This window comes from Clarias gariepinus, chromosome 20, assembly GCF_024256425.1.
Source record: "Clarias gariepinus isolate MV-2021 ecotype Netherlands chromosome 20, CGAR_prim_01v2, whole genome shotgun sequence".
Lineage (NCBI taxonomy): Eukaryota > Metazoa > Chordata > Actinopteri > Siluriformes > Clariidae > Clarias > Clarias gariepinus.
In genome coordinates this window covers 13,014,930-13,038,078 of record NC_071119.1, presented here as the reverse complement: position 1 = coordinate 13,038,078, position 23,149 = coordinate 13,014,930, and the positions used below count along the sequence as shown (strand labels likewise).

The following is a 23,149-nucleotide window of genomic DNA, read 5'->3' as shown; positions in this document are numbered from 1 at the left end:
AAAGATGCATGGTTTAGACTTGAGCAGCTTACCAACATGTGTATGGAAATTCAAGATTTTAACATAAGTAGTTACTTGCAGTGAAAGTTCAGTTACTACCATTACACAGTAGTGTCGAGGCTTTCCTAACCTGCTTATTGTTATTGGCTACTTCCACTCCCATGCCAAAGGGCTGGTTGCCTTTGTAACGAGGAGGACAAGGAAGGCAGTGGAATCCTGGATCAGTGTTTATGCAGCGCTGTTGTCCACTGACTTTAAAGCACACATCAGGTACGAGATCGCACTATGGTTGAAACACACACAAAGAAGTTAATAGTAAAATCAGCAATATTTCAGACAAAATAAAACAGTGTGGCATTATTCTTAGGAATTAAAAAATTATAATTCTGGTAAAATCCTGAAAAGAACAGTCTTTTTGTGAAAGGATACTGATCTGAGCATGCTGGAAAATTGCAGGATCTTTCACGCTGTGCTGACTGCATTAACACATGCTTTCCAGTGTCAAACCTTACCTCATTGACATCTTTGCAAAATATTCCATTGCCTTGGAAACCAACAGGACAGGGACCACATTCCCATGAGCCATCAGGTGTGCTGGTACATTCCACTCCTCCAAAGCAGGGATTGGACAGACAGCCATCTGATAAAGAGAAACAAAAACAAAGAAATAAAACAACCTAAAACCTTGTGTGTGTATACAGTATACAGTACACACACACACACACACACACACACACACACACAGGTACCAGCCTAAGTTTGTACACTCTCATTTTCTTTTACTTTTGTTACATTTAGACATTGAAATTATGACCAAACAAATATGGAATTCAATGTTGTCAACAAGAAGGTCTTAAATAACCCAGAATGTTTTATATTTTTTTGCTTTGAAAACAGGTTTTGCACAATCTTGCCAATCTCTCAGTCAGCCTCAAGAGGTAGCAGTAAACTAGAATGGTTTCCCAACAATCTTGAAGGAGTTCCCATAGGTGAAGAGTACTTGGATTCCTTCCTTGTGTTCCCTGTCCTTCATTCTTTGTGTTTCTTGGCCCAACAATTTGCTACATTTGCTACAATTTGACCATGGAGGCCTGATTAATGTGTTCTCCTTCTGGATGTGGAAATATGTCTGCTGCCTAATTGATAAATCTGTGGTGCTGTAAATCATTTGTTTTTGATGCTTTTCATTCTAATAAACTTATTGTTTGCAGTAAAGGTAGCTCTTCATCTTGGTCTCTACTTTGGACAATCTAAAACATATTCTGAGTTGTGTCACAAACTGCTAGGTGTTGGACTGTGGGCATGGTGGTGTGGCAAGGCATAGACGCAGAGGGGGATGAGGTATAACAAAGAAAGTCTTTTAATTATAACAAAACCAAACAAACATGAACAAAGGGATTTGGCTTGAATTTGGAGCATACTATAAACAAAACTAATAATCAACCAGTTCACAGACAAGGGATTACACAAACTAATACAGTACAGACAGAGGATACAAACCAGACAAGACAAGACACACTAAACAGCCTAATGGACTAAACACAAGAGACAATACATGCAAGGGGCGGACACGGACACACACACACGACAGACTTGGCTAGGCCTACTAGCTGTTATGCACATTAGCTGCTAAGCTAGCTAGTAGCTAAACAGACTAATTGCTAAACAGGCTAGTAGCCAGAGACCCAAGGGATGAACAGACTAGGTACACAGCAGACTAGGTACAAAACAGACTAAGAACTTCAAAGGTTAGTGGCTGAACAGGTTAGTACCTAAACAGACTAAGATCTAGACAGACTCGAAGACTAGACAGACTAAGATCTAAGCAGGTTAGTAGTGCACTGATTAGTATTTATACAGACAAAGAACTAAACATGCAAACTGACACATGAGGAGAAACACAAAAGGCTATTTCTCCTAGAGGCTGATCCTGCTAGGAGACACAGAGACAAACTAAATAATGACAAATATAAACTTAAAGCTCCATAAACCAAATGCCAACTAAACAAACTAAAACAGAACAAGACAAGACCCACTTAACCGAACTGAAATTAACATTAATGCTTGACCCAGTTTCCCAGAACTAACAGCTATTTATAAGGAATCTAATGAGCATCCTCAGTTTAGGTGAGCATCCGTGTCACCTGACAGAGGTGCCTTCTGGGAAACTGAGTCTACAAACAAAAACTACAAACACAACATATTGCCCTCTAGTGGTGAACCCTCACAAGTTGTGAGTTTTTTTTCCACATAATTCCATATGTGTTCGTTTATAGATTAAATGTCTTAAGTATTAATGAACAATGTTGAAAATATTAAAAAAGAAGAACTACAAAAGGAGAAAGTGCATCTAAGTGTGTATGCTTATTGATGTTTGCTCATGTATGTTTTATTTTAGAGAAGATTTTACTCATTGTTGATTTTATTACAGGGCAAGTTAAGTACCCAAACTTTCAGTTTTCAACTAATGTGAAGAATAACTCCTTAAAAGATTACAATATAAATTCAGATTTATCAAGATAAACTAGATAGCAAACAGAAGTGAGCACAATTAATATACCAATGGGGCAGTTCTGGTTGTTGCAAGTCCCTGTGTCTTCAGCTTCTCCTGAGCACACTTTTCCTCCATATTGTGGACGAGGACTATTACACACACGTTTTCGACTCCGCAGTCCTCCACCACATGTCAGTGAGCATACAGCCCATGGGGACCATGGACCCCATCCTCCATTAACTGCAAGCATATAAGGTGAAAAAAAAAAGCTTGTGACTGTGGGAGGAAACCGGAGTACCTGGGGATACTCCGCTGAAACTGCTGAAAAGGTTATTCATAATTCTGACGGAAAGGTGTCAGAACACACAATGCATTACTGTTTAGGTGGCAAATCAGGCTTAATCAGGCGTAATGTTATGGCTGATCTGTGTATACACGAGAGGTGTTCAAGTCAAACAATGACTTTTGTTTGCTGAATAATAGAACACAGTTTTGAGAGTAAAAACTACTTTTATTTCTCTATTTAATCTCTTACTACACTCATACACTTATCATAGTGTTTCATTAGTGCTTGAATACCATCAGTGTAGAAGGTTTTCTCAGTATGCTGGAGCCATGATCAAACTGCTCCACATTTGAAACGCTGAACTCCTTTAATGGTTCAAACATGTGGAAATGGCTTGCAGCGAGGTCAGTACTGTATGTGGGATGTGACAATAACTCCCAACCGAGTTCCTGTAATGTCCAAGCAAATGATTTTTTTTTTAATTTTCAATGATCAGGCTTTCTACTTGTTGAATGTTTATAGGAACGACTGCAGATGGCCCCAAACCACTTTGACTGGGATCATCATTCGTCACTGTACGCAGTGGTGCTGCTTGTCAGCAGGCCCCAACTGCTTACTGTACTGTAGGTCTTCCCGAGGGCTGGCAAACTTATTTATAATTTACAGTATAAGATGATCATCATGAATACTTTTTTTGCCTTGGTCCCCAGCAGATTCTCGGGAGGCCTCTGGACGTTTGCACCATTCAAATGTTTTACTGCGGCTATGAGTCTCCTCACCGTACTGTGCTTGAAGTCTTCTGTAAATGTCAATCAGTTTTATAGCTTCATTCACGGGACATTTCATCACTAGTCCCAGTTTGACCTGAAAGCTCCACGTGTGTGTATGTCGATATGTTGAGTGATTTATTAAATAAATTAATCAAGCAAGTTTCCATGCAGTTCTCAACAAACAATTTATTGAGATCTAGGATTTTTATATGGAATATATTAAGCCAGATCATATGAAACATATTAAGTGTGTATGCTGTCACTCACTGGGGCAGGGCTTGGTATCGCAATGTTCTGTCTCTCTGCCATTTCCTTCACAGTCCTTTCCCCCCAACTGGGGCACTGGGGAGTTGCAATGGCGGATTCTAGTAATCTGGCCTTCACCACATGTTACTGAACAGGAGGACCAAGGAGACCACAGGCTCCATCCTCCATCCTGACGAACTGAAAACCACAGTGCCATTTATGATCTTTTTAATACAATAGATCCAGTACACATTTATTATTGCATGCCAACAGAAATATGACCTGCTAAATATTTTTATTTTTTTATTTAATTAAAGGCAGTTTTCATATCCCTTTTTATGCAGTACTTAGGAATCAGCCCTATTTTAACAAATTCCTGATTCTCTGCTGTATAAACAAGTCCAGATATAAATATAGCTAAATAAATTATAGAATAAAAAGGTTTCAACTCTTGAATACATCTGTAAATAATCAGCTGTAAGTGTGAGTTTGTTACACAGTCGAACATTTCATGTACAATGAATCACCAAATCTGTGTTAAGAGCATGAGCTGTCATGTCAAGGCAATTGTCCGCTTAGTCACTGAAAACTTTTTTAAATTTATAGCTGCATTTACATTTTTATTACATGATTATAAAATGCTATATTATAACATGAATTATTATTTTTTTTTGTACCCAGAGAGGTTGCATTCATAAAAGGAAAAGTTTTACATATTATGTGGAAGGTGAGTCATGTCAACTGACTTAGTTTAGTAGAAACGTTTTAGTACTTTTCCAAGTAGCTTTTTCAGTCTAAGGTAGGTTGGAAAGTTCCTTGTATTTAAATCCTCCAAGGTCAAAGGATCCTCCCCTATCTGAATTGGCTTTGTACATGCACCATGGAGAAGATGACATTAGTAGGGAGGGTCGTTACACTAACAGCTCTCTCCCCTCCACTCTCTAACAGCCCCCCCCCCCCCCCGATATATAGTTGGTATAAAGTGCTGTGCAAAGGTTTTAGGTAATATACTTTGTTTCAACTAATTTTGCCTTGGATTTTTGTTTTATGACTTCTGCACTGCTGAGTAAGCAGAAAATTACAAATACCAAATTAAATGTTGCAAAAAATAAAAAAGGTGCAACAGGAAGCGTATTAAAGTGTCACATATACCTGAAAAATTTCATACCAAACCACAAGATGGCACTTGCACACTTATGTTTTAAATTATGTTTCTCTGCGGTCTCGTCTCTTATGTGTGTTCATGTACAGTATCATAAGTTTTCTAAATATTTACCTTATTTTCAGTGTAAGTTCAGTAAGTTTATATCTTTAGTTGCTTGGCATGTTGTTTTCTGAGCAAAGGGTTTATTGTCTCAGAATAGCTTTTGGTTGCACGAAGCAGTCTCTTTTATGCAATCAAATCTCTCTCAGATAAGGTCATCCCTCTTCTGCTATCAGTTTATTTTTCTTATCATTGATTTTTTTTCCATGTTTATTTTTTTTTTTTCTATTAAAGTTTGAGATTTCTGTCTCCCTCTCTGAGTAAATCGTAAATCGTTAAACACATACACTGTGTCTCCAAAAAAAAAAAAAAAAGTTGGCTTTTATGTATTAAATACAAAAAGCAGACACATGTAACAGTCAAAGTCTCCAGAAGAACTGTGACTGATTTTTCGAGTTTCTTCGAAAAAAATAAATAAAAATCCAGCCAAATTCCATATTTAACTGCACTAATGGAATTTAAAAGATAAAATAATTGTCAGATGCAGTTTACTGACTTTTTTGAAATGGTGTTTACTGCTGTTTGAGCGAATGTTTTGAATGTAGACCATACAATTGCATATTTAAAAATGTCATTTCTTTATACTCTTCAGTGAATATTCCCCATGCAAACCACTGTTTAACACACAAACATCGTTGAGGAGCAATATAAAATGGATGTTCCTCAACGGACTTTTTAAATAGACTGATTGTCATTGTTCAATCATCTGTCTATTGACTAGAATGTGGAAATGGACTATGCAAAATAATTTGGACCAGTTTTATACCAACATGCATACATCTGAAATCAGCAGTTGTACTTTCTCACCTCGACTGTCACATTTAGCCAAACTACATGTGCGGGTCTGGATAGAAGGACCACTACAGGGGTTGCTGGTTGCATCACATGACCTGCCTCTCTGCTGGGTGCCTGTCCCACATGTGACTGTGCATTCTGTCCACTCAGCCCAGGGTGACCAGCCGTCCTCACTGTCCTTGGCTGCGAACAGTCATATAACAGAAACACTTCATTAGTCCATCAACTTTTTCAGCTCATGCTAAGAATAGAACTCCAGTATTAGTGCAACTAAACCCCATTTTCACTGTTGGGGTGACAAAGTAGCACAGCTGCGTTATATGACTTATCTACACTTACCCTGCTGGCCCAGATATACTGTAGATAACATCTGAATTTCTTTCCAGTCATACATGCATGGTAGCTAACAAACTTCATTTATTCGTCTTCAGTAGCCACTCTGGTGACATTGTGGCGTAGTGGTTAGCACTGTCCAGGTTTAATTCCCATCTCTGTGTTCATGGAGTTTGCATGTTCTCTCTGTGCTTGGTGGGTTTCCTCCGGGTACTCCGGTTTCCTCCCACAGTCAGCATTGCCAAATTGCCTTTAGTGTGTGAATGAGTGTGTGTACTGTATGTGTGTGTCCTTCAACTGATTGGGACCCTGTCTCTGCTCATGCCTTAATGTTTCCTGGGATATGCTCCAGAACCCCCGCGACCCTGTATACAGGATTAAGTGGTACAGTATGAACGATGAGTGAGTGAGTGAGAAGCTACTTTATCCTGGTCAGGGTCAGGGTGTATCCAGAGGATTCACACCAGCTTGGACACAAGTCCATCACCATACAGAACCATTCACACTTATTTACATACTCATGTTCACCTAGAAACAATTTATACACTGACACATTGGAAGGAAAACATAGAACCCATGAGGAACATGAAAAGAACATGTAAAACTTTACACAAAGCATCCAGGCTTGCATCCAGGACTATGAGGTGGAAATGCTACCTGATGCGCCATGTCACCATGGTAACTTCATTCAAACTCCACACTCTAATCTGAACACAGGATTTCTTGGTATACTAAGGCATAACTAATAATGTAAAAGGAAACAGATTCAGATACAGTATGTGTTGTCTCCTGGGTTTGATTGATCATAATTAATTCTACTCACGCAGACACATTGGACAGCACTCTTCATCCAGGAAAACTGGAATAGCACAGGCCACAGGAGGACAAGTAATCTGATGGCACACAATCTTTGATTCCTACCAACAAAAAGAAGGGCCCGTAAAGGAAAATAATGACATTTATTACAAGCCTTTATAATCCAAATCTCCCTCATCCAAGTCTTCTACCTGACAAGTGCATTTGGTGCAGCTATCCACAACCCAGTCTTCTTTATCCTCGAACAAGCGGCCATCTTGCCAGCACATATGGTTGTGTTTGATATTTTTAATGTTGCCCAGAGTCTTCTTCATGATTTCATTTTCCTCATTCTGAAAGACATAAAAAACAATGTTCCTGAGTGATATGTGGATATATGACTTGATTTATAGCAAATATAACGCATTTAACTGTACATATTATTGATAAAGGAATAAAAGACATGAGAAACATGGACAATCAGAGAGATGCTGTTTGTAAAATGCATGTCTAATCAGCTATTAACTCAGTGACATACTCAGGTTTATGAGAATACTGTATGCCAAAATAGGCATATGGGTTTAGCTGTGTGGAAAAAGACTTAAGAAATTAACAGCATGTGTTTCGGAGTGTGTGTATGTGTTAGAAAAAGAATATCAGAGGAAGAGAGAGAGAAAGACAGAGAGTGATGTGAATCCAAAAAGTGGCACACCACTTGGTCTGCAAGAGCCTTAGGGACCAAGTGTGTTCAGCAGCAGCTGAATTTCCCAGCGATCGTGCCAAAACTCTTTCACTGCTGGGATGCTCCCAAAGGAAAAAAGAGTGATGTTTAAACACAGCCAGACATGTCTCGGCTCTCACTCAGAAACAGGGAAACACTCTAACCTGATGAAATGAATGAGAAAAAATCCCAACTGCCGGAATTCTACTACTTAAGCTTAATTAACCAAGTACTGTTTAGTGATGATACAGTAGATTAACATATATATGCCTATACTGTACTAGCTAGAAGTCCCATTTATAGGAGTAATTGTTTTGTTCTCTACATTCCAGTAAAATTATGAGTGGTCCATTAAGTCATACTGTAAGTATGTAATCAAATTCATGTATTTATATTTAAATTCTAATTGCCATAAATATATTTATAATTATTAATACCATTTCAAAAGTTTATCCATATGTCTATCTATTAAACACCAGGACAAAACATAATATACTAATACAGGCTATAAGTTCGTTTTTAAGACCTGTTATAAGAATAAAGAAATTCCTTTAATGATTTTTATTCTTTTCCTTTAATGTACTTTCATTTAAATTAAATTTTGAAGTGGTTATAGGTAATTGGCAGGAAACTTCTCCTGACTGTTAAAAGAGATCATTTACAATAATTTGAGTAAAAAACCTACCACTTTTTGTAGGCCATCTATAAGGTTTCCGACCACTATGCGGAGTCCTTTGAGTTCCTGCAACATGGAGCTCAGCTGCTCACAAGAGTGTTCACACGTCTCCAACTCCTTCACATTTTGCCCGATAAAGTTAGTGGAGAGTGCTGGACTGACGCCCATGATGTCTTCACCCTCGTTTGCGGTGTTCACATTATCTAAGAAATATCCAGTTTAAACACGAATAGAAATAGACAGATAGACAAACATTTATGATATGCAGGCATGTATGTTTCTAACCCAGACATGTTTGTGAAAACCATATTTTTCAACTAAGCAGTGCAAATCTAGACCCACTGTAAAGGTCAGCAGTGTTGAAATTGGTAACTGGCTGATGACTTTTTTCTTTTGGCTACTTAGGGAGGAGAACAATCAAGAGTAACCACTGTGGGTGCTAGAATCGCCCGGTGAATTTTAGAAACAAGGATTTGAAAGAATAAACAAACACCCTGATAATACCTGGAGATATTTCAGCCCCCTTTAAATGTTTACTACTTTACCTCTCCAAATTATACATCTATATAAATAAAAGAAAGGTTTTGTTTGTGCATCGGTCAGACCTCGCTCTTTCAATGATATCTTTACGTTTCATATATCGGAGGACACAAACCCAGTCTCAGAAAAATTGTTGTCTGTATGCCTGTCTGTATGTCTGTCCAGGATAGAATTTAATTAAACTTTGGCAGTACTTTGGTATTTGCCTGAAGTTAAACCTGAGGCATGAATGAAAGCAAAACGTTGAATAGAAGTTATGAGCTAGATTGTTTATGTGCAACTTAGATCGACCGCTGGACAGAATTTATTGAAACTTTGGCAATACTTAGATACATTTTATTGCCAAGAGTATTCACTCTCCTGCCTTCACATGCATATGAACTTAAGTAACATCAAATTCTTGATCCATAGAGTTTAATATGATGTTGGCCCACTCTTTGCAGCTATAACAGCTTCAACTCTTCTGGGAAGGCTTACCACAAGGTTTATGGGAATTCTTGACCATTCTTCCAGAAGCACATTTTTGAGGTCAGACCTGATGTTTGACAAGAAGGCCTGGCTTGCAGTCTCCACCTTAATATGTCCCAAAGGACATCTATCGGGTTGGGGTCATCTCATCTTATCTCATCCATGTCTTTATGGACCTTGCTTTGTGCACTTGTGCGTAGTCATGTTGGAACAATAGGGGCCATCCTCAAACTGTTGCCACAAAGTTGGGAGTATGAAATTGTCCAAAATGTCTTAGTCTGCGGAAGCATTAAATTTCCTTTTACTGGAACTCTGGGGCCGAGCCCAACTCCTAAAAAGCAACCCCATATCATAATCCCCCCCTCTACCAAACTTTACACTTGGCACACTTTATACTTACACTTGTATGCAGTCAAACAAGTATTGTTCTCCTGCCAACTGTCAAAACCCAGACTCGTCTGCCAGACAGAAAACAGTAATTTGTCACTCCAGAGAACAGGTCTGCACTGCTCTAGAGTCCAGTGGCTGTGTGCTTTACACCACTGCATCCGATGCTTTGCATTGCACTTGGTGATGTAATGCTTGGATGCAGCTGCTTGGCCATGGAAACCCATTCCATGAAGCTCTCTACACGCTGCTCTTGAGCTAATCTGAAAGCCATATGAAGTTTGGAAGTCTGTAACTGTTGACTCTGCAGAAAGTTGGCAAAGTCCTCTGTGCACTACAGTATGTGTCTCAGCATTCGTCGACCCTGCTCGATTTTACGTGGCTGAGTTGCTGTCGTTCCCAATCGCTTCCACTTTATGATACCACAATTGACTGTGGTAAAACCAGCAGTTTAACTGAGTTTAACCTACACCATAAGTCAAATCAAAGTTGAGTAAAAGCGATGTTTTGAACAGTTATGTGCCAGATTTATTAATCTGCTTTAAAATTATTTACTAATAAGCTACTTGCTCAATGTAAACAAACACCTGCACCAACAAATAGTAATAAAAAAAATCTAAACTGAATATTTTTACTGGGATTAGTGTTTTATCTGCAGAAATAACAGTGCTGAAGTGGTATGAGTGAATTTTCATCTGCTGGAGTCATTGAATTGTAATCTGCTTTAAGGTAAAAACCTAATCTACTTTTTTGATTTTTTGATTCACTTTCCAATTACCAAACAGGTATTTGGCCGATGACGAAAAAGTACAAGTTAGCATAAACAAGGTGTAAGATCTTACAAAATTAGATTTTTTTTGTATTAATAATTTAGACAGAGTTCAACTTAAGTTTATACATTAAGGTTGGTACAGAGCTGCAATCATTTATTTTAAAATATATTGCATTCTAGACGTATATTTTAATGTCATTTAAATGACTGTAAAATAAGAGCATACAACTGGAATATCCCTAACAGCATACAAAGGTCTGCCTGACGTTGGCCTGATGTACACTACAAGTCAAAAGTCCTTTTCCTTCTGATTTTTATTTCTTTCTACATTGTAAAGGAATGCTGAAGGCGTCCAAAAAATGCATTAATTTCCTTTGCACAGTTACAGTAATGGTGAAATGTGTCTGCTAATTATGCTGTGCAAATCTAGTCCTTTCTGTAGACAAAGCGTTAATTGCTGGAGATTTTAATATTCATTTCGAAAATCCAGAAGACCCTCTGCGTAGAGAGTTTATGTCCATACTTGACTCAATAGGAGTAAATCAGTGTGTAGTAGGACCCACTCGTAAAGCAGGTCACACTTCAGATTTAATAATATCTTTCGGATTAAGCATAAGAAATTTATTCACAACTCCACTGAAGTTATATCAGATCACTATCTTGTCTCAATTAAAGTGTGTTATAGTGATGATGTATGCGCAGCACCACGCTACCGTACTAAACGTACATTCACATCAAATACCACACAAAGTTTTATCAGTAATCTCCCAGAGTTAACAACTTTTATTAGATCACCATCTGACCCCACAGAACTCGATCAGGCGACTGATGATGAGTCGACGTTCCGTTATACCTTAGATAATGTAGCTCCAATTAAAATAAAAATTATAAAAGATAAGAAACTCGCTCCCTGGTATAACAACCACAAGCACTCTTTAAAACAGACAGTTCGAAAATTAGAACGTAAATGGCGTCAAACTAAATTGTTAGTATTTCAAATAGCATGGAAGGAGAGCATCCTGAACAATAGAAAAGCTCTTAGTGTAGCTAGATCAACATATCTCTCCACTCTTATAGAAAATAACTAAACTACTCCTAGATTTTTATTTAATACCGTAGCCAAATTAACTAGAAATAAGACCAATTCAGAAACCTCCACGACAACATCGTACAATAGTGAGGACTTTATGAACTTTTTTAATAATAAAATTGTAAATATCAGGCATAAAATTGAAGCTTTGAAACCGGACAATGCAATTGATGCAGATATTAAACTAACTATGTCAGATCGGAACCTAGAATACCTTACTATACCTAACTGTTATCTCTCCTCTTCTGCTCTCCCCTCTTCTGTTCACTATACCCCTCTCTCTCTCTTCCCTCTCTCTATCGAGCTACACATGTCATTCCTGAGCTGCCAGTGATCCAGACTCCCTCTGCCCTCCGGACCTGTCTGACCCATCCTGGTGCCCTGCATCCTGCCCTGTCTGGCCTCGACTGGTGTTAACAGCTGTTTTTCTGAGGACTTGACTTGGTTGGGTTGCTCGATAGTTCAAGACTGCAATTGTCTCCAATAACTACCTGGACTCCATATTTACATCAATTAACATCAACTGTTATAACTGAACCACCTAACACACTGTATAAATGCAGATCAATTCCTGCTTTCCCCCAAATGAGGATGGGTTCCCTGTTGAGTCTGGTTCCTCTCAAGGTTTCTTCCTATTACCATCTCAGGGAGTTTTTCCTTGCCACTGTCGCCCGCGGCTTGCTCACCAGGGACAATCTGCTCAACTTGATCTATGCACACTTCCATTCCATATAGACTTAAATAATTCTTTTTATTTGTGTAAAGCTGCTTTGCGACAATGACAATTGTTAAAAGTGCTATACAAATAAAATTGAATTGAATTGAATTAAAGACTTCATAACGCCTCTAATCTGAGGTGCTGTTATTTGGTCATTTTTCAGGCTGATAACTCTAAATGAACTTCTCGTCTGCGGCAGAGGTAGGTTTTGGTCTCGCCCTCCTGGGATGGCCTTCATGAGAGCCAGTTTCATTATGGTGCCTGATGGATTTTGCAAATGCACTTGACAATACTGTTTTTGTAAGAAATAAAAGTTAAAATAACAACTAACTGTTGTTTTTGTTGTTGTTACATAATTAACTAATTCCATATGTGTTATTTTATAGTTTTGAAATTCAAAGTATTGTTGTAGAATGTAGAAAATAAATTACTAAACAAAAACAAAGGAATTTGCAAATGACCCCAAACTTTTGAACGGTAGTGTATATAAAGAGCTACCGGCTCAGGTAGTTACTGATCAGTGGGTAGAGGGTTTGAGCCCCACCACTGAAATGCACAAAGCCTTTGTCCATAAAGGCATATTAATCTTCACACATATCTTAAAAGGAATATTTAAGTTTAATATAACTGTACTATATTTGTACACACCCCATGTATAGATTCTTCATGTAGTCATGGTAAGCCCTTTAAAATTGTCATAAAAAGCAACTTAAATCCATGTTAACTGATGCTTGGTTTGTGGTCAAAATGTAAGGGCAATCCAAATGGTATTGATTTAGCTATGTGTATGGACGTTGCTGGCTTGCTCCATGTGTGAGCAAAGGACCAAAAGGCGTAATGCCCAGTTTAAGGACTTAGCATGGAGCCTGCCAATTCATGATCTTACTGTGTTTGTGTGAACTTACAGTACATGGCTTACTTCTGCACTCTTTGGTGGCTTTCCCCAATGTGGCCATAGAATATAATTGTGATATAAATCTTTTCTTCATAGTATGTTCAACCTGGTTGAACTCAGTATAGTTCTTAGCCACAGTCATTTTCAATAAGCTTGATATATTACAGGCTGATCCACAGACCCTGTGACCCACTTCTGCAAATGGCCATAAGATGTAGAATGGATACAGTCCAGCAAAAAAAAAAGGTAAATTTAAATAAACATTATTAATGTCTTTAAACCTCTATTTTTATCATGAGTTGATCACTAACAACTATACATCTTCTGGACAAAAGAAACAAAGAAAGAAAAAATCTGCCAGAAATGTTAAAGGAATTATGCAACATCTGACTAATTGCCTTCATCAAACAGTTGGGGGTTATAGGCCGAACCCATCCCTATAATCATTTCCTTATGGTTAGTCTCATTAGCTTGTTTTTTGTTAATCTTTTACATATTGTTATTCCATACTCACCAGGCTTGTAAATCTCACAGCCCTTGTTTCTCAGAATATCTTCGACAGGCGTATCAAAGATGAAATAAACATTCTTCAACAAAGCCTGTAAGATGGTAGAGGTGTTATTACTAAAGTAATCATTTACGCCTATACTGTCCACTGTTTTCTGCTAAATTACTATTTGAGTACAAGTCAGTCAACTGAAGTACTATTAGCCAGTCAAGTACGAATACAGGATATAATATATTCCCTTCAAAGACAATATTTTTTATATTTTTTTTGATCAGAAATTTTAAAGTACATACTGTGAAGGAAGAGACGATTATGAATAGAGCATAAACCACCTGCAATTGTACGATCATGATATAATGCTGTTAGTACCTGGGCAAAGGTCAAAAGTATAGAGACCCTTTCAGTTTTTGCATACTTTGTTGTGCTGTTTGTTTAAATGAGTTAAATGTTTTTTTAATCAACAAATTCCATCATAAATTCCATTATAAATAAACATTTTTAGAAATTCTTGCATCTGTTTAAACAATCAAAAAACATTTATTTACTGTACATATTCAGCCTCTTGACCGGAGCACTTCAAAATTAGGTTTAAATCAAATGACCACCAAATTATCCCCACTGGGCGCTTGAGCAAGGCCCTTAACCCTCAACTGCTCAGATGTACAGTATAATGAGATAAAAATGTAAGTCGCTCTGGATAAGGGCATCTGCCAAATACCATAATGTCAATGTAAATTAAACTCAGGTGCATTCTCATATGCTTATTATTAGATTTTTTTTATTTCTAGAAGTTCACAGCAGTCAAACTGTCACCTGTGGTAAATTCAAGGCAAAGACCTTTGTGTAAAAAGTCCCACAGCGTACACTGCACGTAGCAAATGTCCAAGCAATGCAGTGTAAAGAGTTATCTATGGACCTCCACATTTATAGACGTAGACATAGGCAAGGCATTAAAACCATTTGTAAAGTTATAAATGTTCCTAGGATCACAGTGGGTCACATTATTGTGAAATGGAAGAATTTTGAAAATACCTGACCACCCGATCAAAACCAGTCTACAAAGATCTAAAAGCCTTTTGAGTCTGGTTGAAAGAACAACCATCTCTGAAATTTTGAGTCATCTGAGTCAAAAAATATCCGCACTCTGGGTATACAGGTATTTATACTTCTGTTGGCCGCACTGTTTGTGCTGCTGTACAGGTGTGAACATGTTACTGTACATCAGGTCATTTGCAACTGTGGTGCAAGCAAAAATAGATGCTACACTTGTGATTTGCTTGAAAGAAGAGCAATAGGCAGTGATTTATTTTTTGTGATCTGAGAGGATAAACAGAAGTGTCTTGAAATCTGCAAAAATTTTGGACCGATACTCTAATGAAGTGAAAGTTTCTTAAAGAAAATCATTACAGTTGACAATTAATCACTACAAGCCTGAGAGTAAATCGCAAAGTATGGAACAGAAACATCCTCTTCGCTGACCAAGAAAAAGTTCAAAAGTCAACCAAGGTCACCCAACAGTCGATGCTTACAGTTTTTGGTATTCTCACGGGCCAGTATTGGAACATTATCAGGAAAAAAGGTTTGAAAATTAACAATGCTCGTTATAGTGAGATGCTTATTAAAGAGCTGAAGTTTAAACTTTAGATTAAACACAGAGGGCTGCTATCCAAGGATGTCGGTATCTTGCTTTTGCCCACACTGTGAACACTGCAAAAACGAGGTGTTAAAGCCTCCTTACTATAGTCCTGATCTTGCTCTATCAGACTCTCACCTGTTTGGTCCCTTTAAAGCAGCCCTACGAAAATGAAGGAACTTAAAGAAATGAAGATAGCGTGCATTCGATTAATGATGGGATACAAAAGGTTCTGGATTGATGGACAAAGTGTATGAATAAGCAAGGAGATTAAGTGGAAAAATTATGTATTTAACTATTAGAAAAGACATAAAAAATAAATTCTACAGCCTGAGTGTGGATAATTTTGGACTTTTTTAAGCACTTCTTTAGGGTACAGTGACGCATGAAGGCCACTTTAAGGAATCATAGATGATAAAAAAGATCTCCATACTGGTAGGAAGCATAAATGTATCCAAATACAGAGAGGTCCTTTAAGAAAACTTGTTGCAGAGTACACAAGGCCTCATGCTTTGGTCACCCAGTGAACAACTTTGGGATCAATTTTGAATGGATCTGTCAGTATGTGAGACCACTAAAGACTCAATGCTGTAAATGTAGAATGCTTTACAGCAGGAGGCAACGTTTTCCATTTAAAATAAAATCTATAACAGAACAAAGTATGCAAATAGCGAAGTGTTTAAATGCTCTTCTGTACCCACTGTGATAACCTTTTTTCATGTATGCTTTTAAATGTAGGGAGATTCATTCAAATCTGGATGTAACAGTAACAAATCAATGTAGCATGGTGAGAAATAGAAGATGGCTTTCTATCTGTGTATGTTCTCACCTTCCAACCACTGTTTCCAAACAAGTTCCAGATTAACATTAACTCTGACCAGGATAAAACATGAATGAATGAATTTATCAATTATTTAACTAATTTATAATCAGTTTCTTGATAGACAAAGGGTCATCATTAGACATCACAGTGAATGGAGACTAGACACTGGAGACTTGTCTCATGATAGAGACTAGACACCATTTGGACATAAAAGAAATTCTTCTTACCCTAAAGTGGCTCTCCCTGTTAGATCCCTTGGCCACATACATGCGGCTGCCCTCAGGTTCCAAGTGGTCATAAAAGGGAACATCCAGGGTAAAGCTATCAATGAGGCTGCAGTCCACATACAGGTTGGCATTCACTTCATGCACATGCAATGTAATGTTTTTCCATTGTGAGTCTGATATATCCACATCCTCAAAGGATACGATGTACTGGGAGCCGTCCACCCAGTAGACTAGATCCAGACTGTTGGCAAATGCATTAGAGATGATCTCAAAATGTCGGCGGCCACCAGACCCTTCTAATCCCACAAGGGTGCCACGAGAAGCCCGATCCTGACGAATAGTGGCCACAAATACAAAACCATCGTTGCTGTGTATCTTTCTTAAAAGCTGCTGAAGGATTGGTGGGCTGACTGGAGGAATGTGGTCAAAGCGAATGAAACGAAATGCTGGGGAATCCCAGTCATGGCCCTTGAGGACTTTAGCGCCAATCGTTTTTCTGGTGATGTTGCTGATTTCGAACAAGTTAAACCTGGAGTCATCGTCCGCTTGGCCCCCTTGGGAGTAATATCATTAATATTCATTCATGTTAAAACTTACTGGTAGGCAATGACATTATTGAAGCGTTTTACTGCAACGGCTCGTCACAAGATTCTAAGCATCCTAGACCTATTTAAATAGAAAATGCTACATAAAAACTTTAATGAAAAAATCTTTAACTTTTTCATTATTATATGGAAAATAATTGGTATGCATTTACCTTGTGGTATTCCTGTCGTGTGCAGTAACACCACTGGTAGCAAGATATGAATTGCCCTGAGTATCATAACTCCTTAAAAGAACAGATTTTGTTTAGAATTAGATTAATCGAATTCGAATTTATGTAGTTCAGATTAGAATTAATTAAATATTCAGCATTCTGTGGTGAATGTATTGTAAATACAATATGGCAACAATAACACATCATGCTAATCATACCAGTGTGACTGGCAGTTTGACTTGTCTCATATATTTAACATAAAAGCTGGAGAAAAACCTGTAATTATAGTGATAGTTGTAAAAAAAAAAACATATACCTGTTAAAAAATTAAATCCCAAGGTAAATTATTATCTGAAAAAAAAAGAAAACCTATATTTCAACAAAAATGATTCATTTCGTTTACTTATATGAAATTCTCTCAAATATGGAAAAAAACGATAAAAAAAAATGCCGGACTAAACGACGTTAAACAGCAGAAAAAAACAGCGTTTACATAAAAAATTACCGATGTCACACGTGCAAAACTCCAGAAGCCGACTAAGTCCACATGAGCGCAGGTTCGAGGGAAATGTTCGGAGCTCATCCACTCCGTCCTATATATAGTCAGAGAATGGCATGTCAGTTGTACAGGGTGTCCCTGTCTACTGCAGAGATTTCGTAATTCCTGTATCGTAATAAATCAGTAGCACACATGAATCCCTCCTACTTCGTGCATCCCGTTACAAATCATCACTGTGGGCTCTTAGTGAAGGAGGAGCGCGAGAGGAAAACCGATGCCTTTTTCAACGCCTTAAAACGGCGTAGTAGCGCTCTGTAAAGTCTTATACAGGGCACTCTACACAAACGGTGGAAAGTGATGTCACTTTTAGTTCCGCTGATGCCAGAATCATTGAAATGAACATAACAGACACATTGCTTGTATATGCTCAGAAAATATAGTATGAAATACATTCCCTTACCTTTACATTCTTTTACTTTGATGTTCAATATTCACTTGTAGCATTTTCAAACGTCAAACGTCAAAGTGGGGCCGTATACTTATATATTTTTTCATGAAATTTACAATAACGTCAATATTTTATAAAATAGGTTAAACCTAAAAAAATCTGATTATAATTAATAATATGCAATAAATAATAGTAACCACAAACTATGTAATTGGTGGTATAGTCACACACACAAAAAAGTGTTGTTTTGGAATCAAATTTTCAATTTCAATTTCAATTTTATTTGTATAGCGCTTTTAGCAATTTTCATTGCCGCAAAGCAGCTTTACATAGTCAAAAGAATTATTTAAGTTTGTATGAAATGTGAATTTGTATGAATCAAAATGGTCAGTTTGTCCCTGGTGAGCAAGCCGAGGGCGACAGTGGCAAGGAAAAACTCCCTGAGATGGTAATAGGAAGAAACCTTGAGAGCAACCAGACTCAACAGGGAACCCATCCTCATTTGGGTGAAACAGAAAGCAGTAAATGATCTGCATTTATACAGTGTGTAGGGTGGGAGGCAGTTCAGCTATAATAGCTGATGTTAATTGATGTTAATATGGAGTCCAGGTAGTTATTGAAGACCCAGGTAGACTTGTAAGAAGTTCCAGTCATGAACTATCGAACTGTCAAGTCCCCAGGGAAACACTTGCCAACACCAGTCAAGGCCAGAACCATTTTCTAGGTAGAGAGAATCATTCCCAGACACCAGACGCATCCCAGAGAGACACACGGGGCATCCATGTGACGAGATCTTCAGCCAGAAGCGGGACACCAGGATGGGTCAGACAGGTCCGGAGGGCAGAGGGAGTCTGGATCACTAGCAGCTCAGGAACGACATGTGTAGCTCGACAGAGAGAGAGAGAAAGAGTGAAAGGGGGGGACAGGAGGAGAGAGGAAAAAGAAAGAGGGGGGGAAAGAGAAGAAGAGGAGAGATGGCAGTTAGGTATGGTCACAGTCACACAATGTATAATGTGAATGTATATTAACTGTAGAGTGCAAGCAGAGACTCCGGCAGGACTAACTATGACAGCATAACTAAAAGGGAGAGCCAGAAGGAAACACAAACATGAGGGCTTCCTGACATGTAAAGCAAACAATCACCTCACCGTCAGCAAACCTGAGTGATCAATGAGAGTGAGGAAGACAGCATCCAAACATACCAGTTCACCATAATACTCTACGTCCATGAGTCCCCCAGATCTGCTCCTTTACCTATGGCAAATCTATTTATAAAAATGCTTGGCTAAATAAATAGGTTTTTAGCCTGGACTTAAACACTGAGACTGTGTCTGAGTCCCGAACACTATTTGGAAGACTATTCCATAACCTTGGGGCTTTGTAAGAAAAAGCTCTGCCCCCAGCTGTATTTTTCATAATACGCGGTACTGACAAGCAGCCTGCATCCTTTGATCGAAGTAGGCGTGGCGGATCGTGAGACACTAGCAGTTCGCTCAGGTACTGCGGCGCGAGACCATTTAATGCTTTATATGTCAAGAGTAGTATTTTTAAATCAATGCGAAATTTCACAGGGAGCCAATGGAGTGAAGATAAGATAGGGGTGATGTGCTCATATCTTCTGGTTCTGGTGAGGACTCTCCCTGCTGCATTCTGGACTAGCTGAAGCTTATTTATGCATCTAGCTGAACAACCAGACAGTAAGGCATTACAATAGTCCAACCTAGAGGTGATAAAAGCATGAACTAGTTTTTCTGCGTCGTTTAGCGACAATAAATTTCTTATTCTGGCAATATTTCTGAGGTGAAAGAATGCTATCCTGGTGCTTCAGGGTGCTTCAAATGAAAGGCTGGAATCAATAATCACACCAAGGTCTTTCACTGTTGCATTTGATGGAACAGAAAGGCCATCTAAAGTTACGGTGTGATCTAAAATTTTACTCCTAGCTGTATGCGGTCCTATGACTAGAACTTCTGTCTTATCCGGATTTAGCAGAAGGAAGTTAATTAGCATCCAATTTCTTATGTCCTGCACACATTGCTCAATTTTAGTAAGCTGTTTTTTCTCATCAGGTTTTGCTGAGACATATAACTGTGTATCGTCAGCATAACAATGAAAACTAATACCATGCTTACGGATTATGTTGCCCAGAGGAAGCATGTAAAGGGAAAAAAGCAGTGGACCCAAAACTGAACCCTGCGGAACGCCAAACTCCACTAGAGAACATGCAGAATAATCAAATGAACCCTATGTGGAATTTGGAAAACACAACAAAAAAGCAGAAAACAGTGAACCATATACTAATAGAGATAATTATAAATTAATTAATTAATAAACACACAACAGTGACATATTTATGCCATTTTTTCCAGGAAGTTATATGCCATATAAATCCAGAGGAAAAAATTATATATATATAAGTGTATATATATATATATATATATATACTTCTTTAAGTCTTAATATATACTTCTTTAATTAGACATACTTCATTTAGGGTGTGATTAAAGCTGCACACAGCATTTTAATGCTATCCCCTGCAATTGTATAAGATAATATTGAAGAAATGTTTATTATTGTAATCTATTAAATAATTTTGTAATATTTATTCATGAATTATGAGTACAATTGATACAACTGATACATACTGTATATAAGATTTCTTATGAACTGATTTTTCAAAATCTACTTTTTTTTCTTTTTTATGATGTATACAATAATAGAGTATCAGAGCTTATGACTAAAGCTTGAATATTGTTGTTTCACTTTTTAGTTTGCTGGTTTGTTTGTTTGTTTGTTTGTTTGTTTCTAAAAGCTTTTTTTGAAGTTCCAATGCTTTACATACAGTCTGCTGTCTAGAAGTAATAATTAATTAAAGAGGGAATGTGCCATGGTAAAGCTGTGCTCACCATAAAAGTATATGGTTTACATTAAAATGAAAAGAAATCAGCTTAACATAACTTCAACTACTGTGGAGCTTCATAAATTGCAATAATCCTTCAATTATTAAAAAAAAAAAAAAAACATTTATTTGTGGTTAGTTAAATGACATATTTTGCACAAATCTATGCATGCAGACTTGTGACACCCCAAACTGGAAGGGTGGGGGTCTTAAAATGGTTTTTAAAAAGTCTGTACACATCCCGGTTTATGGGAAACTTTGGCCATTACCTGAGAATTATTTCTTTATTTTTATTTTTTTGCCAAGTTATACAAATGGAAAGTTTTCTTACAAGGTTTGTTTAAGAATATTTCACCATAAGTAAGTGGGGAAAGAATCCAAAACAATTTAAAGAATCCTATAATGAACTTCCATAGTCTTTATACTCCACAACAATAAGTTCTATACGGATTCTTAAAGAGTCTCTTAAATAAGGCCCAATGGGTTAATGCTCACTGTATATTAGGATGCGATGCAATCCTAAATTCTATATGCTAAATTTCTTGTTAAAGTGGGGTCCAAAATCAGTCAAAAATTTCACTGAGCTATTTCTGGTTGCATTTATGGTAGCATAGGAAGATATTCAGCAAAGACATCCTAGGTGCCTGATATTTAAAAATTGTCATGTATACTTCTAGGGTATCACTTACTCTTCTCTGGTTACTCTCGTCTCCTGCTATGTGATTGGTTTAATGGAGACCAGGAAGATGACATAAACCACTTCTGTCTATATTGCCTTTGACACGTTGTGCTTATAGCTATTTTGTGTATGACCCTTTAAAGGTTTTTAGTTAGCACCATTTGATGCTCAATTTTCTTTTGCTTTTGGAAGGGAGTAAGGAAAGAGTTAATATTTGTTGTATTTTTGTTTCTTTTCATTTGGATAGTTTTATTTATTTTATTTTGGAACCAGTTCGCGGCCAAATTCCGAGATATTGGAATTGGAAATCCAAGATCACTTTGTAAACAGATACCAAGCACTACTGGTCTCACCACTTAGTTATACATAACACTAGGTACAATTTACAGTATACCTGTAGGTAAATCATACTTGTTTTTTTTTTTTTCATTAGATGTGCCAGGAAGTCAAAAACTAGAATATGCAAACATTTAAAGATGATGACATTCTTTTAGTAAAATTGTGGCAGGTGAGGATATAGTTTAGCTGCAAAGTGCATCAGGAGCATTGCAGAGTGGACAGATAACTTCTGTTGCTTGTTTGTGTGTGGGCTGCATTAACAGTTTTTTTCTTTACTTCTCTCTAATTTTGTTTGTGTTGGATAGTAAAAAGTGCACATTCCACCTCAGCATGATCACCGCATGTGCATGGCAGAAGAAAAAGAGGAGACTACGTGTTTTGGATCTCCTGACCTGATTGCAGGGCCAAGGAGGTTGGCATGATCAAGCAGTTTGGGAGAACACTAGAAGGCAGCTCCAGTCTATGACATTAAATGAAGAAAACCAGCTGCAACTGCACAATATTAATAGGGATTACGTGAAGCAGAATACTCAAGAAGGTGACACATTTACTGATACCACAAAGATGCAGGAAATACTTTTCCCCATAGTTCATATAGTATAACCACCAGGCAGGGCAACCACTTGACATATTGTGCCCAAAAAGCTTTGCACTGTCTTTATGCTAAATAATAAATAGCTAACAGCAACAAATTTTAAATGTACAGTACTGTGCACATGCCTTAAGCCACCCTTCATTTCTTTATATTTTGCTTCCAAAGAATCAGCCCTTCTTGTATTTTCTTTTTTATTTAAGCTTGAGGAAAAGTTCTTTGGGCTCTTCTTTTGGGTCTCATTTTCAATTCTGTACCTGTACCTCTAAGTGGTTGGAACAAAATTCAATTCAATTCAATTTGATTTTATTTTATTTGTATAGTGCTTTTAACAATGGTCATTGTCACAAAACAACTTTACACAATGAAAGGAAAATTATGGAAATGTGTATGAAATATGAGAAAATGTGTATTAATCAAAATGATCAGCAAGCTGAGGGCAACAGTGGCAAAGAAAATCTCCCTGAGATGGCAATAGGAAGAATCCTTAAGAGG

The 23,149-nt window shown here is 37.6% G+C and overlaps 1 protein-coding gene across 2 annotated transcripts in view; it reads right to left on the bottom strand.

Moving 5' to 3' along the window:
• thbs2a (thrombospondin 2a) overlaps positions 1-17,830 on the bottom strand; it is a 37,315-nt gene extending 19,485 nt beyond the window's left edge. Inside the window, exons 1-13 of one of the 2 annotated variants that reach the window (XM_053479837.1) lie at positions 17,704-17,830; positions 17,515-17,549; positions 17,199-17,270; positions 16,442-16,995; positions 13,765-13,849; positions 8,390-8,583; positions 7,196-7,336; positions 7,012-7,105; positions 5,868-6,038; positions 3,818-3,994; positions 2,561-2,734; positions 513-640; positions 131-283 (exon numbers count right to left, since the gene is read on the bottom strand). In XM_053479837.1, the coding sequence (XP_053335812.1) occupies positions 131-283; positions 513-640; positions 2,561-2,734; positions 3,818-3,994; positions 5,868-6,038; positions 7,012-7,105; positions 7,196-7,336; positions 8,390-8,583; positions 13,765-13,849; positions 16,442-16,995; positions 17,199-17,265 (1,938 nt within the window). In that variant the 5' untranslated portion in view covers positions 17,266-17,270; positions 17,515-17,549; positions 17,704-17,830. The remainder of the gene's footprint in view (positions 1-130; positions 284-512; positions 641-2,560; positions 2,735-3,817; positions 3,995-5,867; positions 6,039-7,011; positions 7,106-7,195; positions 7,337-8,389; positions 8,584-13,764; positions 13,850-16,441; positions 16,996-17,198; positions 17,271-17,514; positions 17,550-17,703) is intronic. The other variant, XM_053479838.1, reaches the window with a different exon arrangement.
• Positions 17,831-23,149: the final 5,319 nt, after the last annotated feature.